Source organism: Macaca thibetana, chromosome 8, assembly GCF_024542745.1.
Source record: "Macaca thibetana thibetana isolate TM-01 chromosome 8, ASM2454274v1, whole genome shotgun sequence".
In the NCBI taxonomy this organism is placed as follows: Eukaryota; Metazoa; Chordata; class Mammalia; order Primates; family Cercopithecidae; genus Macaca; species Macaca thibetana.
The window spans coordinates 105,275,735-105,299,520 of record NC_065585.1 but is presented as its reverse complement, the minus strand read 5'-3'; the positions used below and the strand labels follow the sequence as shown (position 1 = coordinate 105,299,520).

Sequence of the window (23,786 nt, the reverse complement as noted above, 5' to 3'; positions counted from 1 at the left end):
ATTTCAGTGGGAGCAAGAAGAAGGACGGCCTTATTGTCCTTAACACACAGGCTCCGGTCCACTTCTCGGGCAATAGTTAATAAGCTTTAGTCCCACAGATCCAATATAGTTCTGCCAGTGCTTTCTAAACATTTGGAGCATCTAGTTGATACCATAACTGATTTAGTGCTGGAAACTGAAAGAGAGGGTTAAAATCTGGTACAGAGGAATTGTCTATAAAGCTTCTTCACTGAGTCTTATTCTTAGACTCTTCAAAATATTGCTGACCTAAACAAGTCATATCTCCTACTTCAGTTTGAAAGTCTTTTTTCCCCGTCGTGCTATGCAGTATCTTCTAATGATAGGGTTTTGTTTGTTTGTTTGTTTGTTTTTTGTTTTGTTTTTTGAGACGGAGTCTCGCTCTGTCATCTGTCACCCAGGCCGGAGTGCAGTGGCACGATCTTGGCTCACTGCAAGCTCTGCCTCCCGGGTTCATGCCATTCTCCCACCTCAGCCTCCCGAGTAGCTGGGATTACAGACACCTGCCACCATGCCCGGCTAATTTTGTGTATCTTTTAGTAGAGACAGGATTTCACCGTGTTAGCCAGGCTGGTCTCAATCTCCCGACCTCGTGATCCACCCACCTTGGCCTCCCAAAGTGCTGGGATTACAGGCGTGAGCCACTGCGCCCGGCCTGATAGGGGTTTTTAATAGCCAGACACTTGGGTTTGCATTGAACCTTGTAACAAATTCCAGTATAGTAATCTTGTGACATTAGTTCTTTAGCCTCCAGGGCCACTGGTCACCTATACTGGTACGTCCACATACATAACATGAGGTAACTCCAAGATTAGTAGCAATACTCTCAGCTAGCTGAGCAAATAGGTTCTCAGCTGACATTGGTGGAATCTGAACTTTTGACTCCTTGGGGTTAAAGTGTTTATATTGAAGGATTTGAAAAATCTGAACTGCCGGGCGCGGTGGCTCAAGCCTGTAATCCCAGCACTTTGGGAGGCCGAGGCGGGCGGATCACAAGGTCAGGAGATCGAGACCACGGTGAAACCCCGTCTCTACTAAAAATACAAAAAATTAGCCGGGCGCGGTGGCGGGCGCCTGTAGTCCCAGCTACTCAGGAGGCTGAGGCAGGAGAATGGCGGGAACCCGGGAGGCGGAGCTTGCAGTGAGCCGAGATCGCGCCACTGCACTCCAGCCTGGGCAACAGCGTGAGACTCCGTCTCAAAAAAAAAAAAAAAAAAAAAAAAAAAAGAAAAATCTGAACTGTGACATTGGACTGACTTGAGCTTTAGCTCACTGAGTCTTTTTAATAATAATTAATGGAATACCTAGATTTGCTCCTTCTTGAGCAAAGTTTGCTCTCCTTGGTGTCCTTTAGTCCAAAAAGGCATATTTAGCTTCAATATGGTCAGATTTAGGGGGGTTGCATGTTTTAGTCACACAACCAATCTTTGCTTCGTGGCTGGTTAGCAGAGCTACTCTCCCTGCCTAAAGGTATTGGCTGAACTCATGTGTGGTCCATTGAATGTTACAATAGGGACATTCTTCTTCTGGTTCTCCTGTCATGATCTTAGCAGCCTTGCTGATGACTCTTTCTTGTTCTAAGTTCTTGCAGACTACTCCTAGATTGTTTAGGTTGCTGAGGTGTGCCGCCTGACAGGCATCAAAAGATACTGAAGTAGATCCTTTATGTGAATAAGGGAATACCTTTGCTTTGCTTACGAGTTTCCCAGTTCTAACATCTTTAGGATTGGCATATGAAGGTAATAAAGGTTTCCCTATTTGAAATTCAAACCAGAAGTCATAGGGTAGGGGCCTGGATTATAACATACTTGAGCTTGCCTATTTCCTGGGTCACAGATGGAGTAGCTTGTTTGATTATAAACACGTGTCCCCCAGGGAGTTCCTGTACACTCATAATAAGTTTGATATAACAGGGTTTTAGTTATACCTTTACCAGACCAATACGATGATGACAATTATCTTGGTTTCCTCCCGTCCCTGTTAACATTATTGTCATTGGTGCGATCAAGTTTATACTATGCATGACAATCCTCCCAGGCAACAAGTTTGATAGCAATTGCAAAGATAGCACGACAGCAAGACAATCAGTATAAGCAATAGTGTAACTACACTTTCAAATTCAATCCACATTTACTTATCTAGTGCTGGCTTCCTCAGGCTTAGGCCGTTCATAGACTAGTCGGCTTCCGGTTGTATGACTAGAGCAGGGCTTGACGTTTCCTTAAGCTACAGCTGTGCATTGACTGACCAGCCTCCAGGGTGGTCGGAGCAGGGCGGTCGTCTTTTCCTGCTGTGCCTTGATTCCTCTGCAAGATCAGTCAAGTTGGATGATCTGGATCTTGCTGACTCGTCCACTGGTCTTGAACTGAGGCTGCAGGTTTTAGTTGGCTGTGATGGATCCAAGGTGTAATACCTGCAACTTTAACAGTAGTAAGGGTAGACATGATCACAATATGGGGGCCATCCCATAAGTGCCTGAGGGTAGTAGGATTCCAGCATCTAACCCATACAGAGTCCCCAGGTTGAAAGGGATATATTGCATCTGTAAGGCTAACAGGTATTTTTTCTCTTACCCACCCTTGTACTTCTTGCATTACCTGCATTTGTCTTCTTAGGGTCAGTTCTCCAACTTTCTTTCAATCTCCTTTTAACTGAGATATAAAGTGGGGGTGGTTGGCCATACACTATCTCATAGGGTGGATACCTGACTCGGAGAAGGACCATGGGCAATACCTAGTCCCACCTTAAATGAGTCTCTTGGCAAAACTTCTTCAATGGTTGTTTCAGTGTCCAGTTCATCCTTTCAACCTTTCAAGAATTTTGTGAGCAATAGGATGTATGCAGTTTCCATTTAATTTTTAACATCTGAGTTAGTTGCTGTACAGCTTCTGCCACAAAAGCTGGTCCATTGTCTGAGCCTAAGGTTAGAGGCAGTCCAAATCTAGGAATAATGTCTTTTAATAATATCCTGGTTACTTCTCATGCCTTTTCTGTCCTGGTGGGGAATGACTCTACACACCCTTAAAAGATGCACACAAACACTAACATGTAACGATAGCCTCCAGCCTGAGGCAGTTCGGTAAAGTCTACAAGTAGGTTTTCACATGGCACTGGTCCTGTTTCCTGAATTCCTGGGGGCCAAGTATGCCCTTGCCTTGGGTTCTTCTGGGCGCAAGTAACACTCTGCTCGCAGACAGCTCGAGTGATGGCAGTCAAGCATGGCACATAGAAATACTGCCCTACGAGAAGCTCTAAAGCTGTCTTCCCCATGTGTGTTCCTTGCTGAAACTGCTTTATAAATCAGGGGGCAACGGCTTCTGGAATGGCAAGCCTCCCATCTGAAAACTTCCACCAGCCTCCTTTCTGATAACTCCCATTTTCCTGCGCGAACCATGCCTTCTCGTTGGACAAGTAGTTAGGAGCATTTGCAAGGGGAGGCTCTAATAAGGGCATGGCATAAGTCTCTCTTTATTTGTTTTTTCTGTCATTGCAGCTTTTTTTGCTTCCTTGTCTGCTTTTCTGTTTCCTGTAGCCTTATCACTTCCTCCTGTTTGATGTCCTTTACAGTGGATGACTGCTACTTCCTTTGGAGTCCATACAGCCTCTAGGAGCTACTCTATTTGCCTTTTTGTTCTTTATTTCTTTTCCCTCAGTAGTTAACAGTGCTCTTTCTTTGTAAATGGCTCCATGAGCATGCAAGGTGGCAAAAGCATATCTTAAGTCAGTATAGATATTCACTGACTTTCCCTTTGCTAGAAATAGTGCTCTCATGAGAGCTATTAGTTCTGACTTCTGCGTTGAGGTTCCTACCGGTAAGGGGTGGGCTTCAGCCACTGAGCTTAATGTGACTACGGCATATCTGGCCTTTCTGATACCCTCAGATATGAAGTTGCTTCCATCAGTAAAGTATTCAGTATCTGGGTCTTTTAAGGGTTGATCCTTTAAGTCTTCCTGGCTTGAAAAGACTTCATCCACTGTTTCTACACAGCAGTGGTACCCTGGGGCACATAACGGGAGCTTTCCATGTTCTGCACATTCTGTTGGTAACAGTGTGGCCGGATTTAGGGTATTCACAGTCTCTAAGGTGATATGGATTCCCACGTAAGGGTCCTTGGTGTCTTAGCATCCTAGGGTTAGAGAGCCAACCATGTCCTCTCTGTTCCATCAAGGTGACAACTGTGTGGGGCACCCGAATTATCAGCTTCTGTCCAAATGTGAGCTTGTTAGCATCTTCCGCTAACAAGGCACTGGTAGCCAGCGCCTTGAAACAGGGTGGCCATCCCATAGCCACCAAGTCTAGTTGCTTGGACAACTATGCTACAGGCCAATACCATGACCCTAGCATTTGCCCTAAGACTCCTGTAGCCATACCTTTTCTTACATGAACATACAGGTAAAAGGGCTTTGTCACGTCTGGCAGTCCCAGTGCTGGGGTCTGGGTTTCCTTGAAAGCCATGTCCTGTTCTTTCTCAATTTCCTTGAACGCCATGTCCTGTTCTTTTTCCCCAAGGAGGGGCTCCTTTTCCCCCACTTTGATTGCCTCATATAAAGGCTTTGCTAGGAGCGAGTAGTTAGGAATCCATATGCGGCAAAAACCAGCTGCCCCTAGGAATTCCCGCACTTGCCGCCTTGTGTCTGGCCAAGGAATGCTACAGACAGTCTCTTTTCGCTCCTGCCGAAGCTCACGCCACCCTTGGGAGATGTAAAAGCCAACATACCGAACTCCTTGACCACAGATCTGTGCCTTTTCCTTGGACACTTTATAGCCAGCTTCCCACAGCACTCAAAGGAGACTCTCTGTTCCTTGGATACATTCCTTTGTTGTGGGTGTGGCTAACAGCAGATCATCTATATATTGCAGTAAGACACAGCGATTGCTTGGTGGTGTGAAAGCCTTTAAGTCTGAGGATAGTGCTTCTTCAAAGATAGTTGGGGAGTTTTTAAATCCTTGGGGAAGTCTAGTCCAAGTCTACTGAGATGGGCCTCAGTCAAAGACAAAAATGTCTCAGCTTACAGGGGCTAATTGGATGCAGAAGAACTCATCTTAAATGTCCAAGCATGTGAACCAAGCAGCACTAGCAGGTATTTGTCCAAGTACAGTGTACGGGTTAGGCACAGTAGCATGCGGTATAGCAGCTACCTGGTTGACTGCCCTTAAATCTTGTGCAGGCTGGTAGTCACCGGAAGGTTTTAATACTGGCAATAAGGGAGTATTCCGTGAGGAGACACATCTCTCTATTATTCCAAATTCAAGGAGCCATTTTAAGTGCCTTACAATCCCTTGGTTAGCCTCTATGGGAATGGGATACTGACGGATCTGCACCGGGCAGGTTCCTCGTAGTAGCTCTACTATGACAGGTGCTTGATTTACTGCTAATCCTGGAGGATTGTCCTCCACCCAGACTCCTGGTAGCTTAAGGAGTAAGTCTGTGAACAGTTTTTCTTTCTCAGCTGTGCTGTACTCCTTTCCACACTCCTGGCAATTACTTTCATAAAGTCTCCACTGTTCTGCCTTGGATACTGTATAAGAGTTAGTACCATAGCCTTTTTTTGCCCTAGGCTCAAGGTCATATCTCCACTCAGTGTAAAGGAGATTTAAGCCTGCAGCTTCTGCAACAAGTCTCTCCTCAACAAGGGTACCAGGCAGTTTGGCAAGTATAAGAACTTGTGTTGGACTTCTCGGTCTCCAATCATACATCTCTTTGATTTGGAAAACGATGTATTTTTCTGTAATACCTGTGGCCCCAATAATATTAGCATAGTCTTTTGTTAACGGCCCAATTGTTTGAGTCACAACTGAGTGTTCAGCACCTGTGTCTACCATAAAGTCTATTTTTTGGCCCCCTACTACCATTGAGACCATAGGCTCCTCGGGGCCTAATGAGATGGAGCCCAGTCTGTCTCAGTCTTCAAGGTAGCCGTTGACTCCTGCCAGCCCAGTTAGATCCATGTCAGATCCTGCTGCGCCTTGTCCAGCGGGGGAAGGAGGCCTTGTCCAGCCATTCTGTCCCTGGTTGTTGCCTTTATCCTTTTCTTTCTTTGAACATGCATCTTTCCAATGCCTTCTTTGCTTGCATCTCACACACTGATCTCTCTCTAGTCTAGGCTGACCTTCCTGACCTGTCCTGGTCTCCCGACCTGGCCTAGCTTGTCCTCTACTGTGACTGTGTCCACGACCACATCCACGTCCTCTTGCAAATCCAGCCTCTCTTTCAACCAGGGCTGTAGCCAAGAACTTTCCTTCACTCTACACTTGGCCTCCTGCTCTGCTTCTTCATCTCGATTTACAAACACTTTGGTTGCCACCTGGATAAGCTGGGAAATGTTCATACCTTCAAACCTCTCCAGCTTCTGCAACTTTCGCTTAATATCATTTTGTGCCTGACTCACAAATGCCGCATTAACCATCCACCGATTTCCTGCCGCTTCTGGGTCAAAAGGTGTGTACAGCCGGTAAGCCTCACAGAGCCTCTCATAGAACTCACTGGGGCTTTCATCTGGTTTCTGACGGACCTCTGAAACCTTTCCAGTGTTTGTTGCCTTCTTCCCTTCAGCCTTTATGCCTTGTATTAGAGCCTCTTGGTATCTCAGCAAGTTCAGCAGCCCTTGGGCCTGATTTGGGTCCCAGCCTGGGTCAGTTTCTATTGGCAAAGCCTGCCGAGCATACTGTCTGACATCTCCTGTGCCTACTGGGGTGTTGTTTTCTAGCCTCTGATGAGCTGCTTGTATTACTCTGTGGTGTTCTGTATTGAACAGTGACAGAAGGAGCTGCCTGCAGTCAGTCAGCCCAGGTTGGGTTGTGAGTTAAGAAGGTGGGCTGCATCGGGTCGATAAGAGCCTGGGGTTTTTCCGTATAGAAGGGAGTATGCTGTTGCCGTTGAAAATTCTGTAGTAGAGAAGGGCTGATAAACATAAAGCCGTTCTCCTCCTTGAACCTCATTTTGTACATCTAAATAGATCTGTCCCCTAGTTTCTCTGAGGGGCATCTGCATGTCTCAGACATATCCTGACCCAAGATGGCCAACCTCATCCTGGAGTTCCTCCTTTAATTTATCAGGTAGTGGCCCTGGCTCTTCCCTACATAGTGAAGTTTGAAGGGTACTCTCCTCTAAGTCTGACCCTTCAGAGACAGCTGCTGGAGCACCTTCCTGCCTAAGCCTTGCCAGAGATGGGTAAATTGGAACATAATGGGGTGGAGTCTCTAGCTCTTCTGGCAGGGCCTGTAGGACAGGTTTTTCCTGTTTTCCTTGCTGCTGTTTCTCCTGGGCCTGGCTTTGTGGGTCTTTTCTATGGCTCCTTGTTTTATACGAGCCACTAGAGTCTTACAATAATTTTCAAAACAGGCCTGTAGCCATTTCAGATGGGTTTGAATCATGCTCACCCAGGAGTCTATGTATGGAAACTGATCAGCGTGCCCAGGCTGTTCTCCGACCCCAGTGACCACCCGAACTCGGCCAATTATTTCCCTATCTGTGGTTCCCTCGGCCAGCCACCCTGCATTAAAGGAGAGCCAGTCAATTTCACAAAGTGGTCTTAGCCACTGCAGTGTTAACTTCATTCTATAATCACCATCAAAGCCTTTCTTAAAGTTCTTCAACATACATTCTTATTGAGTTGGTTTCAATGCTTTTCCTCCCATTTCCTCCCTCACAGTGCACTTTCACTCTCACTTTCACCCTCAGATTCACCAGACCAGGTCCTATAATGGGAGGGTCGGACACTGCTTGGCCAGGTCACAGCCAGCTACTGCTGTGAAGCTATGAAGCTAATCCTGTCAGCCTTACACAGTGACCTAGGTCTGGCTCATCCCATACTTGCCTCGGAGGATACGGTCTGCGCTAAGAGATCTGCACCTCCTGGCCAGGCACGGTGGCTCACGCCTGTAATAACAGCACTTTGGGAGGCCAAGGCAGGCGGATCATGAGGTCAGGAGATTGAGACCATGCTGGCTAACACGGTGAAACCCCGTCTCTATGAAAAACACAAAAACAAAATTAGCCGGGCGTGGTGGCGGGTGCCTGTAGTCCCAGCTACTCAGGAGACTGAGGTGGGAGAATGGTGTGAACTCAGGAGGCAGAGCTCGCAGTGAGCTGAGATCGCACCACTGCACTCCAGCCTGGGCGACACAGTGAGACTCCATCTCAAAAAAAAAAAAAAAAGAGATCTGCACCTCCCCACATCACTCCCCTCGTTGGCCTCTCCCAAGACTGTCTCTTTCACACACTTTCACATACCTCCCCTACCCCAGTACTCCTCATCGGACGAAATGAGCCTCTCTCATGTCCCAGGTGAGCTTAGTTAGGCTTCCACATTCACACACATACACACACAACTCCTACCCCAGGACTCCTCATCAGATGAAACGAGCCTTTCTCATGTCCCAGGTAGGTTCACATGCACCCACGCACTCCCAGTTTCTGTCTCCAGATCCAGTGAACCACTTTCACCTGTTAGTGGGGACACAAGGTTCATCCAAATTGGCAGGCCACTCCTGCCACCCCCAGCCACTCTGGGTTGGATAAGTGGTCATTCCCCAGGAGGTGACCAAGCTCCCCTTCTGTCCTTATGGGATGGGCTTTTCTGGGGCCCAACTTTACTGCAGTTCAGTAATCTGCCTGCACGCTGCTCCTGTGACTGTCCTGCAACTCCGGAGTCAGTTCCATTGGCACTGTCAGGGAAAGGCTCCAAGACATGAGACAGCCATTCTCCTTCTAGGCTAAGTCTTACCCAGTGGCGCCAAGGGTCCCAAATCTCCTGCATCCTGGGGCTCTAGGCCACAGGCAAAGGATACAGAAACCTGTCGTCTCTAATCCTGGACGAGCCCCCAGAAATGCTGTGGGACAATCAGACAGGAGAGACCAAACGGAGTTCAGGAAAGCCTTTATTAAGGTGATCACCTGGCTCAGTAGGACTAGCGTCCAGGAAAGTCTGAGCACCAGAAAAAGAAAGCAGCCATCTTTTAAGCAGTCAGTGGCTGGGAGCTACATGATGCAGGAAGCATACTTACAGAGGCGAGAACAAAGGCAGTTGATCAGTCTTTTACATTTATCTATACTACATGTTCTACATCCTTGGGAAACTGTTTTCCCAAGGAAAACAGTTGTGCTTGTAACTTTGCAGCTGCACTAGGGAGGTGAAGCAGGAATTTGCTGAGCCTCAAGGAATGTGAAACTGGTGAGCACAGATAAGGCTTGCTGAGCACAGAAGGAAAAACAGGCAGTTAGTATGCTTCTCTAAGTTAGACTACATGGGGTGGGGCGGGGCTACCCTACACTCAGCTTTTGAAGGAAAAAGTAAAAATTTCTTGGTGGTCTTTGATTATACTTGTAAAATTCATTAATTCCTTCTTCACTACTGCTGCAAAACCTTGGTGTGGGTATCTACTTTTACTGCACCAGGCAATTGGACCCCATTCTGGTTCAATAGCAGTTTCTTCATTTCAGGTTGACATTAGCCTTCCACCAGCTGCCCCATCTGGTTGGTGTTCAGTTATGGTCCCATATGGGGCTATGGATCATTGCATTATGGTCACTGAAGCCCTGGCCCCACAGGTCCAGCAACTCCCTTTGGTACTTCTGGTATTGAGGACATGGAAGTGATTCTGCCTCAGTTATGCCACACTGGGGCTTGAAAATTCCTGTGAGGCTAAATTCATATCTAGAGTTACTAGTGAAGCAGCCACATTGTCTGGGGTAAATACCTGGGGTTGGTCATCTCGGGCCAGGAAATTTAGGACATGGGCACACATGAGGAGTTTAGGAGCAGAGGTTTAATACGCAAAAGAAAGAAAAAGGAAAACAGCTCTCTCTCTAGTGAGAGAGAGGGGACTTCTGAGAGGAAAAGACCAACCAGCAGCAGATGCACCAGATTTTATAGTCAGGTTTGAGGAGGTGATGTCTGATTTGCATAGGGCTCACAGATTGGTTTGATCAGGTATGATGTTTACAAAGTGTGGGGGAAGGCTGGCCGCCCCATCCTAATCTTGTTATGCAAATGTGTTTTCCCCTTGGCCAGCGCCATCTTGTCTGCTCCTTACTGTACATATGACTGGCAGAGAAGGGAAGATGGAGCCACCATCTTGAACATGATGGGCTCAACTGCCACCACTTTGTCTTCAACTCAATTTTACAGGCTGCTCTTTGTTAGAAAGGAAAATAATTTGGGGCTGCTTTTCATTAAAAGAAAAACCTTACCAAGGACTTCCCTACCCTCACTATCTACCTATGTAATGTCTTCTTAACTCCTACATCATTACAAGGTCATGGCCCATTCCCTTCTCATCTCCCAAGTAGGCTTTTGTGTGGTGGTAAAAGCCTTATCCCAGATATTTCAGTTATGTTCAGAGTTCTTTCTCTTTTTCAAAGGAACACGTATAATAAACCATTTCTTTTTCTTTTTGTTTCTTTTTGTTTTAATATAGGATCTTGCTCTTGCTCTGTCACCCAGGCTGGAGTGCAGTGATGCAATCATGGCTCACTGCAGCCTCAAGCTCCTGGGCTCAAGTGATCCTTCCACCTCAGCCTCCCAAGTAGCTGGGACCACAGGAACATGCCACCATGCCTGGCTAATTTTTACTATTTTTTTGTAGAGTTGAGGCCTCGCTATGTTGCCCAGGCTGTTATCAGTCTCCTGGCCTCAAGTGATTCTCCTGCCTCAGCCTCCCAAAGTGCTGGGATTACAGGCGCGAGCCACCATGCCTTGGCCCAATGTCTTTTTTTCTGTGTGTTAAAAAATATACAAAATACTCCTTTTTTGTTGTCAAGTCCAGAAGATCCATCAGTCAAAATAACTGCTTCTTAAATTTATTAACTCCATCCAAAATAATTAATTCTTACAGGTGAGACAATAGTCACAATACTTGCAACTTCCTTTTTAACATTTGTCATTCTATGCAGAATATCCCAAGCAAAAACTGAGGCAAAAAGTGAACTGATTGTGGAGTGGGGAACTGGTGGCTTTTTAACATTTTAAAGAAATGTATTATGAGTAAGACATCATAATTGGTTTTGAGTGAAATGATTATCTGTATGACTTCGTCATACTGTTGACTTCGTCATACAGTTGAGCCAAATGAGATTAAGGACTCTCGTATCCACAATAAAATACTCTAGTTTGTAACTGAGGACCATCATATCACACAGAATTTCCATAAAAACTGAGTGAAGTGAGGTTTTGCGAGGAGATAACTTTCAGGTGGGCCTTGATGTAACAGACAAGGTTAGGAGAGCAGGGTTGGGGAGAACCAGGGCAATCCAGGTGGGGGAAGGCAAAAGTCAGGAGGCAAGACCACATGGAGATGCGGATGGGGTGGGTGCACTGAAAAGCAGTGGGTTCCAACAGGACTGGGCGATCACTTGCTGGACCCACTGAAACACTGAGCTGAGAAGGAGTCTGAGTTTTATCCGAAAGGCAGGTAGCAGCTTCTTAAAGAAAGTTGTAACCTTTCATCAGGGTAGGAAAACTTGAAACAGGAAGACTTGGTTGTGATAATCCCAATGAGCAGTAATAGAACTACAAATAGCAGGCTGGTGGGAGGCAGTAGACCTAAGGAGGGACAAATCTGAGACATGGTGGGGGAAAGTGACAATGAGGACACAGGACACTTTATTCCAGGAAGTATCTTGCTGTTTCACCAAGGGTGGAGTGCAGTGGTGCAGTCGTAGCTCACTGAGACCTCAACCTCCTCGGCCCAAGAGATTCTCCCCACTCAGCCTCCCAAAGTATTGGAACTACAGGTGCACACCACCACACCATGCTATTTTATTTCTGATTTGAGCAACACAGGCACAGCGGCTCAGGCTTGTAATCTCAACACTTTGAGAAGCTGAGGCAGGAGGATTGCTTGAGCCCAGGAATTCAAGACCAGCCTGGGCAACATAGCAAGACTCTGTGACATGGTTTGGCTGTGTCCCCACCGAAATCTCATTTTGAACTGTAGTTCCCATAAACCCCATGAGTCATGGGAAGTGGGAGGTTATTGAATCATGGGGATGGTTACCTACATGCTGTTCCCATGATGCGAGTGAGTTCTCACGAGATCTGATGGCTTTGTAAGGGGCTTTAACCCACTTTGCACTGCCCTTATTCCTGCTAACATGTAAAGGACATGTTTGCTTCTCCTTCCACCATGATTGTAAGTTTCCTGAGGCCTCCCAGCCATGCTGAACTGTGAGTCAATTAAACCTCTTTCCTTTATAAATTACCCAGTCTTGGGTATATCTTTATTAGAAGCATCAGAACAGACTAATACAGTAAACTGGTACTGGCAGTGGGGTGCTGCTATAAAGATATTCAGAAATGTGCAAGCGACTTTGTAACTGGGTGACAGGCAGAGGTTGGAACAGTTTGAAGGGCTTAGAAGATGATATGAAAATGTGGGATGCCGGGCACAGTGGCTCAAGCCTGTAATCCCAGCACTTTGGGAGGCTGAGACGGGTGGATCATGAGGTCAGGAGATTGAGACCATCCTGGCTAACATGGTGAAACCCCATCTCTACTAAAAAATACAAAAAAAAAAAAACTAGCCGGGTGAGGTGGCGGGCGCCTGTAGTCCCAGCTGCTTGGGAGGCTGAGGCAGGAGAATGGCGTAAACCCGGGAGGCGGAGCTTGCAGTGAGCTGAGATCCGGCCACTGCACTCCAGCCTGGGCAACAGAGCAAGACTCCGTCTCAAAAAAAAAAAAAAAAAAAAAAAGTGGGAAAGTCTGGAACTTCCTAGAGACTTGGAGGGCTCAGAAGACAGGAAGATGTGGAAAAGTTTAGAACTTCCTAGAGGCTTGTTGAATGGCTTTGATCAAAATACTGAGAGTGATATGGACAATAAAGTCCAGGCTGAGGTGGTCTCAGATGGAGATGAGAAACTCATTGGAAACTGGAGCAAAGGTCACTCTTGCTATGCAAAGGGACTGGCCGCATTTTGCCCCTGCCCTAGAGATCTGTAGAACTTTGAACTTGAGAGAGATGATTTAGGGTATCTGACAGAAGAAATGTCTAATCAACAAAGCGTTCAAGAGGAAGCAGAGCAGAAAAGTTTGGAAAATTTGCAGCCTGATTATGCAATAGAAAAGAAAACCCCATTTTCTGGGGAGAAATTCAAGCCTGCTGCAGAAATTTGCAAAAGTAGTAAGCCAAATGTTAATCTCCAAGACAATGTGGAAAATGTCTCCAGGGCAGGGCATGTCAGGGACCTTCAGAGCAGCTCTTCCCATCAGAGGTCAGGAGGCCTTGGAGGGAAATGGTTTCCTTGGCCAGGTCCAGGGCCCCCCTGCTGTGTGCAGCCTAGAGGCTTGGTGTCCTGTGTTCCAGCCACTCCAGTCATGGCTAAAGGGGGCCAAGGTACAGCTCAGGCCATGGCTTCAGAGGGTGCAAGCCCCAAGCCTTGGCAGCTTCCACATGGTGTTGAGCATGCAGGTTCACAGAAGAATTGAGGTTTGGGAACCTCCACCTAGATTTCAGAGGCTGTATGGAAATGCCTGGATGTCCAGGCAGAAGTGTGCTGCAGGGAAGAGCCCTCATGGAGAACTTCTGCTAGGGCAGAGCAGAAAGGAGATGTGGGGTTGGAGTTCCCACACAGAGTCCCCACTGGAGCACTGCCTAGTAGAGCTGTGAGAAGAGGGCCACCGTCCTCCAGACCCCAGAGTGGTAGATCCACCAACAGTTTGCACTGTGTGCCTGGAAAAGCTATAGACACTCAACATCAGCTCATGAAAGCAGCCAGGAGTGGGGCTGTACCCTGTAAAGCCATGGGGCAAAGCTGCCCAAGACTTTGGAAACCCACCTCTTGTATCAGCATTGCTCAGAACAGGTCTCAAGACTGACCATAAACAAGATCTCTGCAGCACTGTGACATGCTTGTGATGGCTATGACACTCACGCTGGAGGTTGCTGGTTTACTGGAATGAGGGCAAGAAACACGTGGCCCACCCAGGGTGGAAAACCACTCAAGGCGATCCTAAACCACAAACAACGGCATGAGCAATGAGTGATCTGTGCCTTAAGGACACATTCCTGCTGCAGATAACAAGCCAGAGCCTGTCCCTTTGTTCCCCATAAGGAATACTTTTAGTCAATCTATAAACTGCAGAAACGACATTTATCACGGGCTTACTGTCAATAAATAGGTGGCTCAAACTCTGTTCAAGGCTGTCAGCTCTGAAGGCTGTTAGCCCCCTGATCTCACTGTGCACTCTATTTCTGTGTCTGTGTCTTAATTCCTCTAGTGCCACTGGGTTGGGGTCTCCACGACCAAGCTGGTCTCGGCAAGTGTGACCTGGATGTGATACATGTAGTCAAAGGAGATCATTTTAGAGCTTTAAGATTTGACTGCGGTCTGGAATTGAAACTTGCGTGGGTCCTGTAGCCCCTTTGTTTGGCCAATTTCTCCCATTTGGAATGGGTATTTTTACCCAATGCCTGTAACCTCCATTGTCTAGGAAGTAGCTACCTTGCTTTTAATTTTACAGGTTCAGAGGCAGAAGGGATTTACTTGTCTCAGATGAGACTTTGGACTTGGACTTTTGAGTTCATGCTGGAATGAGCTAAGACTTTGGGGGACTGTTGGGAAGGCATGATTGTGTTTTGAAATGTGAGAACATGAGATTTGGGAGGGGCCGGGGGCAAAATGATATGGTTTGGGTATGTCCTCACCCAAATCTCATCTTTTTTTTTTTCCCAAGATGGAGTCTCACTCTGTCACCAGGCTGGAGGGCAGTGGCGTGATCTTGGCTCACTGACTCCCAGGTTCAAGTGATTCTCCTGCCTCAGCCACACATGTAGCTGGGAATACAGGCATGCACCACCATGCCCAGCTAATTTTTGTAGAGACAGGGTTTCACCATGTTGGCCAGAATGGTCTCAATCTCTTGACCTCGTGATCCACCTGCCTTGGCCTCCCAAAGTGCTGGGATTACAGGCATGAGCCGCTGTACCTGGCCTCCAAGTCTCATCTTGAACTGTAGTTCCTATAATCCCCACATGTTATGGGAGGGAACTGGTAGAAGGTAATTGAATCATGGGGGTGGTTACCTCCCTGCTGTTCTTGTGAAGTGAGTGAGTTCTCACAAGATCTGATGGTTTTACAAGTGTTTTCCCATCCTCCCCTTCACTCGGCACTTCTCCTTGATGCCGCCATGTGGAGAAGGATGTGTTTACTTCCCCTTCTGCCATGATTTTAAGTTTCCTGAGGCCTCCCCAGCCATGCCGAACTGTGAGTCAATTAAACTTCTTTCCTTTATAAACTACCCAGATTCAGGTATATCTTTCTTAGCAGCATGAGAACACACTAATACACTCCATCTCTACAAAAAAAATAAGAAAAATGAGCCAGGCATGGTGGCACATGCCAGGAGTTCCAGCTACTCAGGAGGCTAAGGAGGGAGGATTGCTTGAGACAAGAAGGTTGAGGTTGTAGTGAGCCATGATCTGCACTACAGCCTGGGTGACAGGGTAAGACCCTATCTCTTAAAAAACAACCACCACCTGGAAAACATAGAGAAAAGAAAAGCTATCTTTATAATTCCACTGCTTGGGAATCATAATTATGAGCATTCTGAATACTGTATTTGAGGATGTGAGAATGGCCTCCATATTTTCACCATGGTAGAATAATTCACACTCCAGTCGGCATCTGCATCAAATCAGCTTTCTGGTAAACTGAGTGAATTAAGCAGTTACTGGAGAGGGAGCTCCTAAAAATATCTTTTTCCTGTTTGGCCATCCTAAACTTCTAACGTGGTGTTCTGGTAGTGATTTTCATTAACCTTATCATGAGAGGGTACCCAGGTTTTTTGTTTTGTTTTTTTCCTTTTTTTTTTTTTTTTTTGAGACGGAGTCTCGCTCTGTCGCCCAGGCTGGAGTGCAGTGGCCGGATCTCAGCTCACTGCAAGCTCCGCCTCCTGGGTTCACGCCATTCTCCTGCCTCAGCCTCCCGAGTAGCTGGGACTACAGGCGCCCGCCACCTCACCTGGCTAGTTTTTTGTATTTTTTAGTAGAGACGGGGTTTCACCATGTTAGCCAGGATGGTCTCAATCTCCTGACCTCGTGATCCACCTGTCTCGGCCTCCCAAAGTGCTGGGATTACAGACTTGAGCCACCGTGCCCGGCCCCCTTTTTTTTTTTAAGCAGAGCTTCACTCTGTTGCACAGGCTGGACTGGAGTGGTGTGATCTCGGTTTACCGCAACTAACTCCACCTCCTGGGTTCAAGCCATTCTCCTGCCTCAGTCTCCTGAGTAGCTGGAACCACGGGCACATGCCACCATGCCCAGCTAATTTTTGTATTTTTAGTAGAGATGGGGTTTCACCATGTTGGCCAGGCTGGTCTCAAACTTCTGACCTCAGGTGATCTGCCTCCCAAAGTGCTGGGATTACAGGCTTGAACCACACATGTGAAACCCCATCTCTAGTAAAGATACAAAACTTAGCCGGGCATCATGGCGTGTGCCTGAAATCCCAGCAGCTGGGGAGGCTGAGGCAAGAGAATAGCTTGAACCCGAACCCGGGAGGTGGAGGTTGCAGTGAGCTGAGATCGCCCTATTGCACTCAGTCTGGGCGACAAAGCCGGACTCTGTTTCAAAAAAAAAAAAAAAAAAAAAAAAAAGGCCAGGCGCGGTGGCTCACACCTGTAATCTCAGCATTTTGGGAGGCCGAGGAGGGTAGATCACTTGAGATCAGGAGCTGGAGGCCACCGTGGCCAACATGGTGAAACCCTGCCTCTACTAAAAATACAAAAATTAGCTGGGCGTGGTGACAGACACTTGTAATCCCAGCTACTCGGGAGACTGAGGCAAAAGAATCACTTGAACCTGGGGCGGAGGTTGCAGTGAGCCAAGATCGCACCACTGCGCTCCAGCCTGGGCAACAGAGCGAGACTCTGTCTCAAAAGAAAAAACAAAACAACAAGAAAACACACAATTTTGCGACCATATGTTAAAACTGCTACAATAATATGTATTTGGGAGGAGATACTTAGAGCAAGCATCCCTTTGGAGTACCATCTCTTTGGAGTACCAACACCTGATTTTAGTTTTTATCACCAATTTTAAAATGTCACCTGGCAACTCAGGTCTTTCTTCAATTTTGTTGAAAACCAATAATTGAGAACCAATTGGGAAATCAGTATCTACATATTTTCCATGGCGTTCAGTGGCCCAGACGTTCCTACCCTATTGGTGGACACATCGCTGTAAGATTGGAGTGAGGATTGGCGAGGGGTGCGCCGTTCTTGTGTAAAGCGGGAGAAGAGTCTATTGTTAGGCAACATTTTAGGATATAGGATAATAAACATTGGTGTCCTGAAAACGTTCCTGGCCGCAACACTCCTAGAGCTTTGCATTCTCCAGTTTGGAAACCATGGCTCTGAAAGACTCAACTCACTCCAGTGATGCCAGCCACCAGCTACTGTCGATGACTTCGCAAGTTCGTACTTTCAGTCCACACCTCTTCCTTTCGCTGGGCACCAAACTTGTCTACATTCCGAGTGTCCCGGCACCCCCCCGGGCTTCGCTTTCCACCTCTCACACTAGGAAGCGGCAAGCCGCTTCTGGTGCCCACGCCGATCCTCTGCTGCCCGGCCTGGGTCCTCCACCCTCGCCCCTGGAATCGGCCTCCCTAGATTCCCTTCCCTCTGAAGGTCATTTGGAAACGGGCTCCAGGGAGCGACCCTGCGCAGAAAACCAAATTCCATCCGGGTTGGGCAGGGAGTGCTAGTCTCCAAGGAAGACGTTTCCCACTTTCGGTGGTGAGGAGTGTTCGGTGGCACGGCCAGCGCTCTCAAAGCTCCTCCTCTACGCGGGGATATCCAGTCGTAGCCACGAAAATACGCTGCATCCGTCCCTGATTCCAAAGGAAGTCCTAGAGGGAGTCCTACCAACCATCTAGCTTCCTCCGCCTTCCCCGTGCCAGGCCAGCGGCCACCGCAGGCTTGGAGGCCCGGCCCACCTCTGCCCGCGCGCCTGGCCTTAAAGCGGTAGTGTAGTTAGGCTTCCTCAGGCAGGCAGTGGACCCACCGCGGGCTTTTCCTGTTTGAAGACTACAGCGTCTCACAACAACGCGCGCGAGAAGAGAGGGTACTCTCGCGAGAAGTCCAGGGGTGGCCGTGATGGCGGCGGCGGGAGCAGGACCCGGCCAGGAAGCGGGTGCCGGGCCTGGCCCAGGAGCGGCCGCAAATGCAACAGCTGCAGAAGAGGGGGAGATGAAGCCGGTGGCAGCGGGAGCAGCCGCTCCTCCTGGAGAGGGGACCTCTGCTCCTCCGACAGCTGAGCCCAGTTCCGGCGAGGCTGAAGGCGGGTAAGAGGTCCTGCGGCCAGAGGAGGACGCGGGAGGGAGGCCCGCCCCTCGCGAATCCCGCGGCTCTTGGAGCCCTGCCGCCCGCCCCCTGCGAACCCAGGCCCCGCCGCCAATGGCTCGCCCTGCCCCTGCGCAGCTTGGCCCGTCCTCTCTCAAGTATATCTCAGATAACGCCCCTTTCGCACCTTTCACGGGCGGTGGGAGTTGAGGCGCCTGTCATTATCACTGACTCTTGCACCCCGGCAGGAAGCTGGTAGCTCACTCTTTAACGGGAGGCCTTCACATATTCCAGGAAAAAAAAAAAAAAAAAAGAACTACTTTGCAGTGCCAGACTGGAAGAAGTAACGGTCACTCTGAAAACAGGGTGGGAGAGCTGCCTCTCCTTGAACCTCTCCCAGGACCAACTCTAACCCAGGTAGATTTGTCTGTAAAAGCCGATTAGGCGTCCCTGTGCTCCGTGGGTCCGCTACTGTCTGGTCCACCTTCTCAATATCCTGACAGTACCTTGGGCATCCAGTCTGAGAACAGGCGTAGCTGAAAAAGCTGCAGGAATATGAAGTTCGACTGTAATTTGATCATTTTTGGGAATAGGTATTTTGAGGTTTGTTTGTATTGAGAATTCTTGCTTGAGCTCTTTCATTATCTTATAGGGAGGCAAACTTGGTCGATGTAAGCGGTGGTTTGGAGACAGAATCATCTAATGGAAAAGATACACTAGTAAGTATTTCTTTTTAGTTGTTTGCAAGACAACATAGGGTTTGGTTTTAAATTTTTTTTTTTTTGCGGCGGAGCCTCACTCTGTCGCCCAGGCTGGAATGCAGTGGCGCGATCTGGGCTCACTGCAACCTCCTCCCGGGTTTCTGCGATTCTCCTGCCTCACCCTTCCGAATAGCTGGGATTACAGGCACCTGCCAACACACCCAGCTACTTTTTTTTTTTTTTTTTTTTTTGTATTTTTAGTAGAGACGGGGTTTCACGATGTTGGCCACGCTGGTCTCCAACTCCTGACCTCAGGTGATTCTCCCTCCTCGGCCTCCCAAAGTGCTGGGATTACAGGCTTGAGATACCGCACACGGCCTTGTTCTTAAATTTTTAAGCGAATCAAAAATACATTCAGTCTAGGCACGGTGGCTCATGCCTGTAATTCCAGCACTTTGGGAGGCTGAGACCAGCCTGGGCAACATAGGGAGACCCTTGTCTCTTAAAAAAATAAAATAAAGTAAAATATTTTATTCAAGTCAACTGTTTTGATTCTCGAATTGCTCTGACACAGGAAGGTGCTGGGGATACGTCAGAGGTGATGGATACTCAGGCGGGCTCCGTGGATGAAGAGAATGGCCGACAGTTGGGTGAAGTAGAGCTGCAATGTGGGATTTGTACAAAATGGTTCACGGCTGACACATTTGGCATAGATACCTCGTGAGTACTTTTCATAGTTTTTGTAAGAATTACTTGGTAAAATAAATCTGAACATGCTCAACAGTTAGTTTCTGGGCAAAATAAATGCGAAGTATTTCCTATGTCTCCTGACTCCTATTCAGCAAGTAGGATGTTGAATCGGGGATTGTTTTAATTCCCTTAGCATGTTATCTGCTTACTGACAGCACAGCCCTGATAGATACAATGGTGGGTATTGTCCCTCCATTTGAGTTTACAACCTGGTTTGGAGACAAAAAAAAATGCAATTACAAACTGTTATATAAACAAATTTAGGACAATATAAACCTTGTGTTGGTGTTTTGGATTTTTCAGAAAGAATTAGTGTATATGTGGATAAAGCCTGTTGTCCCAAATTTGAGATGACCCATGCTCTTTATGCCTGAACCGTCCTCTTTTTCCTTTCTCATTGGTGCTGACTTACTCCTTTAGGTATGTTGTCTGCTCTCCTCAGCAAAGCTATTTCCAATCATGTGCCTCTTCTAGTGAATTAAAATAATATTGTGATTGAGAATGAAAGACTTTTTTCCTTATACCGACTCCTGTCTATTGGAATAACTGTACTGCTCGCTCTTTGTAATGTTCTTTATGGTCTGTATTATACTAATACATTTATATAAGACTATATAAAAATAAGGCTGCATATGTGTGTGTTTTCTTGTTTTTTTCTTGCAACCGGGTCTCGCTCTGCCGCCCAGGCTGGAGTGCAATGGCAGGATCACAGCTTGCTGCAGCCTCGAACTTCTGAGCTCAAGGAATCCTCCTGCCTCACCCTTCCAAAGTGTTGGGATTACCTGCATGAGCCACCACACCCAGCTTTCCTTTATAATCTGTTGTATACTTTCTAGTTAAAAGGTTAAAATGGGTTTTAGAAATGCTGATGTCTCAATTAACATGTGACTTGTGATTTAGGAAGGAGTGTTTTTAAAAAGAAAGAAAAATACTGAAGGATCAGGAAGAAATAATTGATCTTGGTATTAACATCTGTTGGGAAAACACACTAGCTAAGTGAGCCTGGTCTCTTAGAGAGGCCTAAGATAGGGCCACTTTTGCCGGAAGAATTTGTTTGGATAGACAGTTTAGGAAAGGAAATTTACTAGTGAGATAACTGGGAGGAATTCAAGGAAAAATCAAATCACAGTTCAAAATTTTGATAGCTTTGGAGACAAGAGTAACTGAACTTGAAAAGTTGTATCTAAAGCCCAGTTAGATCCTATCCGTGGTATCAAGTTTAAAAAGGGGGGGGGGGGCGGGGGCCAGGCACAATGGCTCACGCCTGTAATCCCAGCACTTTGGGAGGCCGAGGCAGGCTGATCACGAGGTCGGGAGTTGGAAACGAGCCTGACCGATATGGTGAAACCCCGTCTCCAAAAAAAATACAAAAATTAGCTGGGTGCAGTGTTGCACGCCTGTAGTCCCGGCTACTCGGGAGGCAGGAGAATCACTTGAACCCGGGAAGCGGAGGTTGCACTCCAGCCTGGGTGACAGAGTGAGACTCCGTCTCAAAATAAAAAAAAAAGGCAAGGCATGGTGGCTGATACCTGTAATCCCAGCACTTTAGGAAGTGGAGACAGGAGGATGACTTGAGCCCAGGCGTTCTAGACCAGCCTAGGCAACATAGTGCAATCCTGTCTCTATGAGAAATAGAAAAAATGAGCTAGGGCCGGGCGCGGTGGCTCAAGCCTGTAATCCCAGCACTTTGGGAGGCCGAGACGGGTGGATCACGAGGTCAGGAGATCGAGACCATCCTGGCTAACCCGGTGAAACCCCGTCTCTACTAAAAAATACAAAAAACTAGCCGGGCGAGGTGGCGGGCGCCTGTAGTCCCAGCTACTCGGGAGGCTGAGGCAGGAGAATGGCGGGAACCCGGGAGGCGGAGCTTGCAGTGAGCCGAGATCTGGTCACTGCGCTCCAGCCTGGGCGACAGAGCAAGACTCCGTCTCAAAAAAAAAAAAAAAAGAAAAAATGAGCTAGGCATGGTGATGCACCCCTGTAGTACCAGCTACTCAGGAGTTTTAGGTGGGAGGATTGCTTAAGCGCCGCAGATTGAGGCTGCAATGAGCCATGATTGTACCACTGCACTCCTGCCTGGGTAACAGAGTGAGACCCTGTCCCCCCCCTCCAAAAAAATTAAAGCCCAGTTAGGTGGGATGGATTATCTTTTGCAACTGAGATAGAGAATGTGAGCTAGCAGGGTATGAAAAAGCCTGCTCTTTACACCTGTTTGTGTGAATTAAAATAACTATTTACTTACCTATCTTTAGTATGAGGCTTTGCCTTCTGTAAATGAGTTTATCACAATAAACTGTTTAACAGAAGAGGTTCTACAGAGAAGTGAAGGTAAGGAAACTCAGCCTTAACATTTGTAAGAATGTTTCTTAATTCCATGAGGGTAACAATAGTTGGTAAATGCTTGGTAGTCTTCTCTGAGGATACCCTAAGCTAGTTTCAGAGTCCAAGATAAACCTTTGTTCTGGTTTCTTCTCTTCTAGCTTAAGCCATTTATACTAAAGGTCTTCTGTCCTTCTGTTACTTTGCCCTTTGCAAGACTAAACTCCTGTCCTTTTCCTGTCACCCTGTGCAATCACTACCATGTTTCCTCAAATGCGTTGATTCCTCTGTTGCATCCCGTGTCTGCCATATTGTCTTTCCCCTCCTGGCCTCTTCCTCTCTTGACTTCAAATAGGCAAGTCTTCTCTTGATGTCAGGTGATCTACCCGTCTTGGCCTCTCAAAGTTCTGGGATTACAGGCATGAGCCACCACGCCTGGCCTAGTTATCTACATTTTTAATTCATTTTTTCTTACATTCTGCCTGCCCTTTCCAACCACATCATTGACACCATAGAGATATACCTTAGACTACTTTGTCCTTTTCTACAGCTGGCCTGGCATATTCTTTTTAGGTGCTCAAAAAATAAACTAACAAGATACCTTGTAAGAACAAGTGAGAACCTTCTAGATGCCGAATTGTCCAGTATAATGGATAAGGTCTTATTAATTTTTGTGACAGAAAAATCCAGGTATTTATAAGAATATGAGCCCGGTTTTGGTTTTGACAACCTTTTTACATTTTAAGACTATGTTAACATATTAACATTTTAATTTACCTGTCACCGAGGGGAATGGATGCATGTTAACTTCTCATAAAGAAGTGTACAGCCTGGGCAACATGGTGAAAGCCTAACTCCATAAAAAAAATACAAAAATTAGCTGGGCATGGTGGCTCATTCTTGTATCCCAGCTACTTGGGGGACTGAAGTGGGAGAATCAACCTGAGCCAGGGAAGGTCAAGTCTGCAGGGAGCTATGATTGTAACACTGCACTCCAGCCTGGGTGGCAGAGTGAGACCCTGTCTTAAAAAAAAAAAAAAAAAGAAGAAGAAGTGTGTGTATTCACAAGTTCACTAATGTGTATAATTTGTCTCTTCTGTAGATCCTGTCTACCTTTCATGACCAACTACAGTTTTCACTGCAATGTCTGCCATCACAGTGGGAATACCTATTTCCTCCGGAAGCAAGCAAGTAAGAACAAACTCTGGAGTATTAGAAGATGATTATGCACTGGAAAAGAAAAGGGATCTGGGCTTAGCAGAATCAGGAGAACTTTGCCTAGTAGCTGGTATAAGTTCAGTTGGGGTTTAGCTCTGAATAATTGCAGTTGCCCATTTCAGGTCACATGATGACTCCATTTTGCTGCTGTAATTGTTATTTTCTGGACCACTTATTAATTATTCCCTTGGTAATAGAGATATAGTACTATAGATAACTGTTTCTTCCTTTTTGTTTTTGATAGACTTGAAGGAAATGTGCCTTAGTGCTTTGGCCAACCTGACATGGCAGTCCCGAACACAGGATGAACATCCGAAGACAATGTTCTCCAAAGATAAGGTAGAGGTGGAATTAGTGTAATTGCAATTATACTAAAGAGTTAGGTGGAACTTCTAAATATACTCCCTAACAAGTACTTTCTTCCCAGTTTTTAATGAATATATGACAGTGGATTCAGTGATTACCTTGTTCTTTTTTTCTTTTTTTTTCAAGACGGAGTCT

General features: G+C 46.9%; 1 protein-coding gene across 1 annotated transcript in view; it reads left to right on the top strand.

Moving 5' to 3' along the window:
• Window positions 1-23,786, top strand: part of ASH2L (ASH2 like, histone lysine methyltransferase complex subunit) — a 130,252-nt gene that overhangs the window by 77,529 nt on the left and 28,937 nt on the right. Inside the window, exons 2-6 of the mRNA XM_050801322.1 lie at window positions 18,101-18,299; window positions 18,950-19,016; window positions 19,573-19,718; window positions 23,170-23,258; window positions 23,530-23,624. Of these exons, the coding sequence (XP_050657279.1) occupies window positions 18,112-18,299; window positions 18,950-19,016; window positions 19,573-19,718; window positions 23,170-23,258; window positions 23,530-23,624 (585 nt within the window). The 5' untranslated portion in view covers window positions 18,101-18,111. The remainder of the gene's footprint in view (window positions 1-18,100; window positions 18,300-18,949; window positions 19,017-19,572; window positions 19,719-23,169; window positions 23,259-23,529; window positions 23,625-23,786) is intronic.